Genomic DNA, 10,313 nt, shown 5'->3' on the forward strand with positions numbered 1-10,313 from the left:
GGATCGTTCGTCCATGACATTACGAGGGACTTCTTGAGCCGAACCTGTGGTAATCGAGTTAGGCAAAGAACCATCGAGGTAGTCAATTTCACATTTTCTCCGACGTAACATCAAAATAGAACATAACCAGTGAATAAAGTTTGAACCAGCAAGCTCAGGCAGCAGACATTACGGGATAGAAAGTAAGCTGAGAAGTGTCCAAAACCGCTTCAGTCAAATCCTCTGCTCAAGCCAGCTGTCAAGCCAGTGGTATTTATCCTGCTCAACTCTAGAAGGCAGTCTTTGTAGCATAAAAATGAAGTACATAGAATGTGCTATAACAAAAGTCTTATTGCATTTTGAATTAATCGTATATCTTCAAGTAAAAAAATAAAGGCTTTTATTCAACGTCTTTACGTGATAAGCTAAAGACTAGCAATCATATCATAAAATATATTAAAATAAAGGACTTAAATAGCATTATATCAGACCGAGTCTGCTATCCCATCTAAATATGATATGTTGACCAAGTCTAATATATATAAATATCGCCAAGTACATATTTATTTCATTAAAGCAGAGGCCTCCTGAAACAGCATGTACCATTACACTTGTCTAAATGCTTCCAACTACAAAGCTTGACAAGAGAGAACAAAAAAACAGCTAAACGCATTTGCATGGACAGACAACGATGACAACAACAGCTATGTACAATCCCATATTCCAATGATAAACACCACACAATACAGTCCATTACCTTTCACGAGGCCTAATGATCTACACCGTTCTTCTTCTTCTTCTTCCAAAACCAGTAGAAATTGGTTGGTCGACTATCGGCGTTGCTGGCAAATCTGGCAGACTGTGGCGGACCTGGCGTTTGCGTAAGTGCACTGTTCGCAAGACCAGTGAGTGGAGTCGTCGTTATTTCTAGCGGATATGCTTGTTTTGGAGCTCGTAGCCTTGCCCCTCCCACCTCTCTTGCTGCTCGTACTTCCCATGCTCTTCGAACTCGTCGTAGTTCTGCTAGACGCTCCATGCGAGTCCACATCCGATAGCCCGTTCTCTAGAGCCCGTACTAGATTCTCAAAGTAGTTCCGGGTCACGCTACATTCAGTCATGAATTTGTATCAAGTCAGTTGAGAAATCAAATAGCCTCCTCTATGAATGAATGACTTGTATTAATTACGAGAGTTTAGAAAGTTTTTGGGTAGTAGCAACAACCTGGTCAGTCCAGCAAGTTTTGTGCGGAACTCGTTGAAATCTTTTGATGGGCCCTCGGTGGCACCGAGATACGTTTGTAGCTCCTTTTCTGCGCATTGATGAAGTTTTTCCAAGCCAGACTCGGCCTCGCCTTCATAGAGAGTAGTGTTGGAAAATATGATAAAAAAAAACATCTATCAACTGGAATTTCTAGAAACTGGTGATACCTTGCAGGTACTCAAAGAACTGTCTTTTAGCATGTTCGTGTTCCGGTAGGTAATATCCATACGCATACGTCCATTTTAGAACTCGCCTGCACTCAACTATCTGAGAACAAAAATACACAGCGTAAGAAATAGCAGCATCCAATGATTCTAGATAGAAAGGGTGAGAAAATACCTGAAGCCAGGCCTCTGTTATGAACTTCAGCTGTGACTCAGGCTGGCACTGGATATCACTTAGCTTCTCAAGCTAAATTGGAGGCATCAAAATAATAAATTAGTTACATGTAAAACTAACCTATACTTTATGGCGTGATAGATTGCTTAAATTTGAAAAAAATATGAAATAAATTTGACCATCTGCCCGCTAAAATGAAAATATATTTGCTTCAGGTCATATTACAGAATGGAAAAAAATGAAAGAAAGATCTTGATCTCAAGGAAACATGACAGAAAACAAATAAACTCTACTGATCATATCGACCCAGACTTAATTGTGCGAAGCTGACAATGTAAAAGCACTAGGAATTTCAAAGAACTTACATCTACCCACTCTAATGAACTTACATCTATACCTTTTCTTCCAAGAAAATACTGTTAAATTAAATACTTATAGAACAAAGAGCCGAATACCGAACATTCTCCAAAGTACTTTTTTCCCCACTATCACTTGAAATCAATCAAACAAATATATAATTAAAAAAAAAAACCTTAATTAAAAAGCATATACAAGTTTCACAATGATAGCCGCATAAGTAACTACTTACATGTACGGTTTGCATTTGATGTAAATCCGCTAGTGCTTTTTGCCTAGACTGCAAAGGATAAAAAAATATAAAATTCAAACTCAAAGTTCAAATAATAAAAAGTATTTAACGTTCATAAACACAGGTTTATACACAAGACATGAATCATGATTCAGCATTCACTATTCGCTACCTGATTAGAACATTTGGAATTAAACAAAAATTATTAGAACAAACGTTACAGGGCACCGGACCATTCCCTTACTAAGTCTACCGGGGATATTCTTTAAACTCCGGGTGAGAAGCAAAGAGTTGAGCCATACTCCGGTTTACATTTTCTAACAGATCATAAACATAAGCAGCACGATCATCTCCTTCAAAAAGATTGCTATTCTTTCGCCAAATGCTAGTGGCAGCCGCAAGGACTCCAGTTTCAGCACCGGTGTGCCACTTCAAATTTTGAGTACAGGTCGTACGGATCTGGAACAATTCTTCTAAAGATGCAAGCCTATCGGAGTCGCAGTTGAGCTTGAAGAGCAGGTTTTCCCAGACCATGATGCTGAAGGGCATGAGAGAAAAAGATGACTGGTCATCTCCTCGGGTCTAACCTTCCTTGAAAAAAATTATGGATGATTTCTCTATTTCGTCCGCCACTCCAATCAACACGCTGAAGATGGTCACGAAATAAATATGGAGAACTGCCAAAACGGATTGGATTTGAGTTACTTTTGCCGCCCTTGAAAAAAGAGCTGCCTCTTCCATCCTTCCACGTCTTAAAGGACTTTTGCAACCACTAGATCCCAAAAACAAGTTTCCGTGGCTATCCACAAGAGCACTCAATATGAAGTTGGCACCAGGTCACATCATATACAAGCATCAAGGAGTTCAAAACAGGATAACAATCAGGAAAAATGGTCTCGAAAAGAATGATTTTGGTCCATCTCATTCTAGGCAAAGCTCATCAAAATTGTTCAATGAACTGCCAGGGGTTTGGTCTGTGGTAACTACCTCCACCTACACCTAAGTGTTTATGAGTTTGAGTAATCCGCGAGTACTCAAAAAATAATCTAAAACTTCCAGGGAGTAGCAAAGGAACTCTGATGACTAAGATTCCTTTTTGTAACTTTTTTTTAGGCTCAGTTATAAATACAAGAGAAAGAGATTGTACTTTTCAAGAGAGAGAAAATACAGTACTTATCGCCAGGAAAGAAAGTATACTGACATACTTCATGTTGAAGTTATCAGTCATCAAGCACAATGGCCAATACTAATGGTGCATACCGATTGGTTAGTCGCCCATCTTTCATAGTAATGTGTGTACCGCTCTAAGGAATTCTTGGCCATCTCTCTTCTTTTCTCAGCCTCGTCATACTGTACATTAAATTATTTGAATATTATGACATGCAGGGATTTGTAGACTTGAGACGCATTTCTAGAGTAACAAAATTAACTTGAGGCATACCACTCCCTCTTGCTTAGCTGTTTCATAGCGGTTGCACGCATAAAACCCACCAGTCCTCTCACCATGGTCTGACCATGCTCCAAGACAAAGCCTGCAAAGCATTAGCTCTTTATAAGGAAAAATTACAATCACAATAGCTTCCTTGTGAAAAGTAAAAATGACAAGATAAGATTAAGATTAGCAACGATTCAACAATGTTGGTATTACTGTACTTAAAGAATGCTACCAAACAACAAAATTTATTGATTAATTTATTTTTTATACCCAAGCCTTTTATATATAATTTATATCCTTTATAAAAAAAAATAAGAACTTCATTTTATCATCTTTAAAAATTAAATATATGCAAAAACATCATTTCAACGCTAATAAAAGTAAAGATATCAAAGAGGATCCACTATCCTCAATCAACAACAAAAAGAGGCTATACCCGAATAAGCTCAGAGAAAACACTGTTTGAATATCTAAACTCGCCACACACGCACACAAAATCAACACTTAAGGTTATGTGTTCTAGAATTTTATAATCATGCAGTTTATGATCTGCATGATTGATATCGATAGAATGAGGAAAACAATATTATAAATTAACCATTAACTTTATGACATTGCAAGAGTGTAATTCCAATTGTCTAATGAATTTGAAATGGAGAAAAAAACTTACCAACAAAACTCAAACTTGCAAGGTGGAGTGCAAGTGATATGCATACACCCCTGATTTTTTTCAATTGGTCGTTTGCACTTTGGACAGGGTTTCGAGTTGGCCAATATCCTAAAATCACCAAAGTCAGACAACTTTGCATTTGTAGCTAGAAAAGTCATACAAAATATCTGGATACCTGGTAATTTTGGCGAATGATAAATGCTAGAAAGAATAAAATTGCTTTAATTGCATGTATTTCCCAAAAATAGCGTTTTTCATCAGTTGTAACGACAGAAGGAAATGCTAACCACCTTTGAAGCAACAGAGCCAATTAAAGTAATTCATCTTTTATGTATTTGATCAACTGGATACGTTGCCAATCAATTCAATACGTCCCATTCAAACTTTCTAAGTTTATGAAAATTCGGCTAACAGTTTTGTTTCATACTCATACCAGTTCATATTTTCAGATTCAGCACTATTCTTTAAAATCCATTTGCCAACAGTGCCACAATCAACTGGACGGTGAGCTTCCTCAGTACACTGCCAGGTCAAATTTATAAAGTTATGCTACGACGAGAAGGGCTCATAAAAAGGGAATAGGGGGGGATTAAAAGAATACATTTTCTCCTTAGAAAAAAGATAGAGGATACGTTGTATCCACATGCTGTACTTACATTCCAACAAAAACTATGTGAGCACTTGCATACAACATCATAACTTCCACTGCCAATAACAAAATCTACAGCATAATCACATCCGGGAGCCGGACACCACTTGGTCTACAAAATCAAAGCATTGAATTGTTGGAAGCTTGTATAGGAAGTAAACGCCAGGCTCGATATGCAATATGGGAAGTGCAATGCAGAAACTCCAGTTTTATATTAATGATCAGTAAAACTTACCTTCCTATTATCTTCAACATAAGATCTAATAAAATAACGAGAAAATTTTTCGTTGTCTTCATCAGAAGCTAATTCCTTGATCATATCTTGACCAACAGCAGCAGAACAAGATGGATCAGGGCATCGCAACATCAAACAGCCAGGACCATCATTGATGGCTGTACTGATATAGCCTAAAGAAGGGAAGAAAAGATACGCATGTCAAATCACATGAGAGGTGAAGAGAAATAAACAAATTTCAGCAATGCTCCATAAGAGTAAGTAACAAAGAAACATGATCGATATAAACCCAATTATCATCAAAGAAAGCCTCGTTTAGGCACTGAGCATCTGATAACATAACAAACTTTCTACCTACAAAATACTGTGACATTCAGAAGCAAACCTGACCAACAGGAATCACAAAATGGATGGCCGCAAGCAGTGGCACGAATTTTATCACGAGGATAGGCCTCGAAACAGATCCCACAAGTCAACTGTCAAAGTAAGAACATGCAAATGAACTCGTGAACATAAAAATTCATTGCCGAGCACCAAAGCACTAGGTAGAATTCAACAAGCTATTAGAGTTTTAGCTACACAATTGACAAAGACGAATAATGAACATGCATTTAAAACATATATTCGATAATGAAAACTGATTTTTTTAACCTGAAGGTACACTTACTTCTTTTGCATTTGGATACTCGACTGTATTCTCCAAAAAGCCGACAGCCTTACGAACCTTTTCCTCATCTGCAAACCACTCATCATGTACCTTACTGACACTCCTGTTAAAGAAAATAGCTTACTTAGAATTTAGCTACGAAGTTCCTTTAACAAATAAGCTAACTCTTCCATAAAAGCAGTCTATATCGAACTGAAAATGGAACTAGGAAAAGGTTTGAGTACCAATTATAGTAGCGGAGCAGTATACTTGCTGGATTCTTAGGGATAGAAAGCACAGTAGAAATCCTCATGATATCATCTTCTTGACGCCGATGAATATCATTTTCGGTTAAAATGGTATAGTTTTGCTGAAAATTATAAAAATTATTAGCGAGAATGATAAGGGGGTACTTTGCTGGCTTGTACAAGTATACTTGGTTTACTAATGACTACTTTTACAGATACATTTATGGCATATGCATTGACGTAACAGATTTGGTAAAAATCATGTGACACTAACGCTTAGACACAAGTACTGCATAGCTCAGTCACGGCTATGACTGCAAATTTCACATGAATGACTTCTAACATATGGTTCAGCGGCTTCCCAATGAGCACTAACATGATAAGTTAAAAGCAAAATTGCCAATTTCCAATTGTCTTCATTGAATTGCCAAGGAAAGTTGTACGCAGATGCCAGATACTGATATGATAAGCATTGAGATGCTCATTATCTCGAGAACAAACAAACCAGTTGATTAAGGCAGGCATTTGTTTACTTTTGTATGTTCAAACTTAAAGTTAGGCAATTCAGGGTCGTGTTATAAATGCCCTTGCGAAAAGCTGTTGATGGTGTAGGTGAAATTTCAGAAGCTAGATTTACTATGTTATCTAAGCGCAGCTAGCCTCCTTTAGTATTCACTGAGGCTTTGATAGATAGACTACTCACATGCTAAACGCAGCTACCCTCCTTCAAAGAATGGATAATTTTGATTGAAATAAAGCACCGAAACACGAAGAAAATATCTTAAAAGCTAAAACCATTCTAAGCTATGTAAAAAGAGGGGAATCCCCACAGCACGTAGTTCATCCCAAAAATCGTCCTTCTACATAAATCCGAGATTAGTACTTCACTATTTACTGACACACAATGGATCAAGTCTTTACAACCAAACTGAGTAATCATACACAACGTGAACTACCAGGCACAAATTAGAACAAAATATGATTAAAACTTATCGGTGATCACCAATCCACACACTTTAATAAGCTCAGAAGCAGAAATAATTGTAAAATGAAGATAGAAAAAGAACAAAGACCGAGACACACAGAGCCGCAGAAGAGTGCAAACACGCGAAAATTAACCTAGCTTCGAATGAATGCATCAAAACGACTTCTCCTCCTACCAAACGTTAAAAGCTCAAACAAATTTAACCAAATGCTATGAAAAAGTTCAGATTTTGAGCACAAATTCGCTACTCCACAACCATGGACAACAAAAATTTTAAGAAATGAAAGTGAAAAGAAAGACCTAAAATGTTAACAAGCACTGACCTGATGCCGATGCGACATAACATCGTCGGAATCATCGGAATCGTTGTCGATGAACTCGTAATCGGCGATTTCGGCATCGTCGCTGTCGAGAGCCGCGGCGGCGTCGTCTTCGCCGCCGCTGTAGAAGTCTTCGTCGTCATTGTCATCATCGTCGTCTTCGTTCGCATCGTGCATGTCAAACTCGTCCTCCGAGTCCATTCTGTCCGATTAAGAACCCTAACCGGGCCAAATCGCAGACGCCGTAAGAAAGGGAATTCCGATCAGATAAAAGAACCCGCGGCAGATGCGTAATATAAGCAGAAATCGAAGGGGCAAATTTGAGTTCAATGATGTTAATTTCCCTGGTTCAAAGAAAATAAAGGTCTGGCTGAAGAAGAAAAGTGGCTCTTCCGATGAGAAGTCGATGAGAATAAATAATTATGGAGGCCTTCCTTAATACTTATAAATTACAATACGAATAATTATTTTTTATTTTACATCTGATAAAACAAAAATATTTATTTTTATTTTACAAGTTTGTACTTTGTAATTTTTGTAAATTAATCAAGGTGAGGTAGCTTAGTAGCCCAGGAGCTCACCGAGAAATAGCTCAAGTTTGGTTAATTTAGAAAAATAGCCCGAGATAGCTAATTTGACACTGCACTTCTGAAATTGCCCTCATAAATATTGAAAAAAAAAAACAAGCTCAATTCTCAATCGTCCAAAATTTATGAGACCCCAAAACACGAAAAAAAACCCCCTAAAAACTCTCGTTCTGTCGTGGAGATCCACACTTTGTCGCACCAATTCACGTAGTTTTTGGCCGTCGCCGCTCGAAGACATCTCCGCCAATACATTTGTCTTCGTCTCCGACGCCATCTTCCGACACAGCTTCTATTCCACCGTTCCAAAAGGTACATTTCTAAACTAGGCAAGATTAGTTAATTAATTAACTCGAATGATTCACTGCATCTGAATTAGAAATTAGGTTAGGTTTGTTAAGGTAATTTATTAACTGATTGAATTCGAAATTAAGTTAAGTTATGATTTTCCTGTGAATTGGTTATTAAGTTAAATTATTAATTGATTGAATTAGGAATTAGCTTAGGTAATTCGCGAGCATAATACTTGTTATAAATAAGTTGAAGCATTCATTTTTTTGAAGATTGTGTCTATGATTATTACTTTGCATCTTAAAACAACTCATAACAAATGCATAGTCAAGTAGTAATTTGTAAGGATGAGTCGATCCTACGAGAACTAAAATTAACCGAGAATTTATAAGCTAGCTATGAATTGAACCCAAAACTTTGAGAATGTGATTATTAACTTAAAAAAACTATCAAATTAAACTAGATAAATAAACCAGTGGTAAACGGTTATGAGGAAGGACATGGTACTGGTTTCACTATCCTCTCTTATGGTCGGGATTCCTAGAATTAAGTTCGATTCGATCAATCCTAATTTGCTAATCAGGTTCATGTCATCACCAAACCTCGCTCGAGTATATAACAACATATGTCAATATCGAACTTGTATCTCTCGATCTCAAATTTTAAAAATACGAAAAGTATTAAAACACGACTGTAGTAACCTAGGTTATCTCTTGTCTAAGAATGCACTACGATGACTCTTTTTCTCAACTGAATGAATCTTTCTCAAGCATCTAAACGCTCCTAAATTCAAGCACGAGGTAGCTAATCTAACACCATTACTCTTGAGGGGATTAAATCATGGAGACGAGAAACAAACAAGAAAAGTAATTAACTAAAATCCTTAAAAACTAAAGCAAGATAACAAAGCATAATTAAACGAGTGTTCCAAAGAAAATATTATAAGATGAAAGGCTTATTTTTGTGGCGGAAATGACGGTGGCGGAATGGGTCTTCTCCTCCAATTCTCATTCTCTCCCAAACTCTCCTAAAACATAAGAATAATTAAAATTTGTGTTTTAGAGGTTCTAATTCGCGTAAATAGCTTATCTAGGTATTTTTGGAGCCTTATGGACCTTTGGATCGTATCTGATGGCCAAGATTACATTTAACACGCGAGTAAAATTCAGGTGAAAACTAGCATGGTGTGGTGTACCACCATTATGTGCAGCACGTAGCTTCTTCTAGCCAACGTTATGTGTTGCACCACGGGCACACTGCCTATGCACCAAGCCTTCCTCGAGCCTCGAATCTAAAAAAATTATAAAAAAAGAGAGAGAAGAAGGAAAAACTCCAAACGACGATAAAAACGCTTGAGAATTTACAACATTTCAATGCCGTGAGCACTAGATTAGCAGTATAAAATGCACTTATCAAATTCCCGCAAACTTGAAATGTCGTTCGGCCTCGAGTGATAAAAAACAAAGTTATCTACTAAATAATCACTAAAACTCGATGATTTAGTTGCTTTGACAGATTAATATTTGCCCCAATTACATATCTATAGACCTACAACGCAGCAATGAGAGTCAACTGCAAAGTGTAAAAGAGAATTGTCTAACGCCTAATTTTTGTGAATTTTGATTCATCACATCCATACATTTACTCTTCTCCCTTAGTATTCAATAATGTGCACACATCATTTCTATCATTTGTAGTCGGCATGCAGGTCTTTGTGACTTGTAACGTTCAGGCGGGTAACGTTCAGATATAGATAAATTCATGGATAATAATCAACCTAGCAAGGAATGCGAATCATTTCTCGCTAAACACTCAAACCTCACACCGATTCGATCTCGTCCTAGTACTCATACGTGAATACAACTAAGACTTTTTGACTCAACAATCGTTCCTCCTAATCATTCTTAAACTCGTTTAAACATCTTAACCAAAAAAAATGAACACAAGAAAACTAGATGCTAAGAACAAACATCACTCTAAAATTTCTTGCCTGTTTTGAGTATTATTTTTGTTTTCCAAAGCATATATTGTGATCGAATAAACAAAAGAAGACAAACAAAAACAAATAACATAGAAAGAGTTA

General features: G+C 37.0%; 1 protein-coding gene across 1 annotated transcript; it reads right to left on the bottom strand.

Moving 5' to 3' along the window:
• Window positions 1–485: 485 nt before the first annotated feature.
• On the bottom strand, window positions 486–7,818 carry ARI8 (IBR domain-containing protein). Its single transcript, XM_089630275.1, has 15 exons — window positions 7,359–7,818; window positions 6,048–6,172; window positions 5,824–5,926; window positions 5,542–5,632; window positions 5,157–5,329; window positions 4,929–5,033; window positions 4,706–4,794; window positions 4,273–4,380; window positions 3,609–3,699; window positions 3,428–3,517; window positions 2,168–2,215; window positions 1,579–1,650; window positions 1,407–1,506; window positions 1,201–1,330; window positions 486–1,083 (listed from the first exon to the last, which is right to left on the bottom strand). The coding sequence occupies exons 1-15, from the start codon at window positions 7,554–7,556 to the stop codon at window positions 810–812; spliced, it is 1,797 nt and encodes a 598-aa protein (XP_089486401.1). The 5' UTR covers window positions 7,557–7,818; the 3' UTR covers window positions 486–809.
• Window positions 7,819–10,313: the final 2,495 nt, after the last annotated feature.

Source organism: Urtica dioica, chromosome 11 (genome assembly GCF_054948205.1).
Source record: "Urtica dioica subsp. dioica isolate 48M chromosome 11, U.dioica_male_clone48M_v1_H2, whole genome shotgun sequence".
Classification (NCBI taxonomy): Eukaryota; Viridiplantae; Streptophyta; class Magnoliopsida; order Rosales; family Urticaceae; genus Urtica; species Urtica dioica.

Bases quoted from the DNA above. Each gene is read 5' to 3' on its own strand.
- ARI8 (XM_089630275.1), bottom strand. From the start codon at position 7,556: ATGGACTCGGAGGACGAGTTTGACATGCACGATGCGAACGAAGACGAC. The intron at 4,795-4,928 runs GTAAGTACAGCA...TTGACCTGGCAG, and splicing joins CACATAGTTTTTGTTGGAAT to TGTACTGAGGAAGCTCACCG. The intron at 3,700-4,272 runs GTAAGTTTTTTT...AATGCTTTGCAG, and splicing joins TGCAAGTTTGAGTTTTGTTG to GCTTTGTCTTGGAGCATGGT.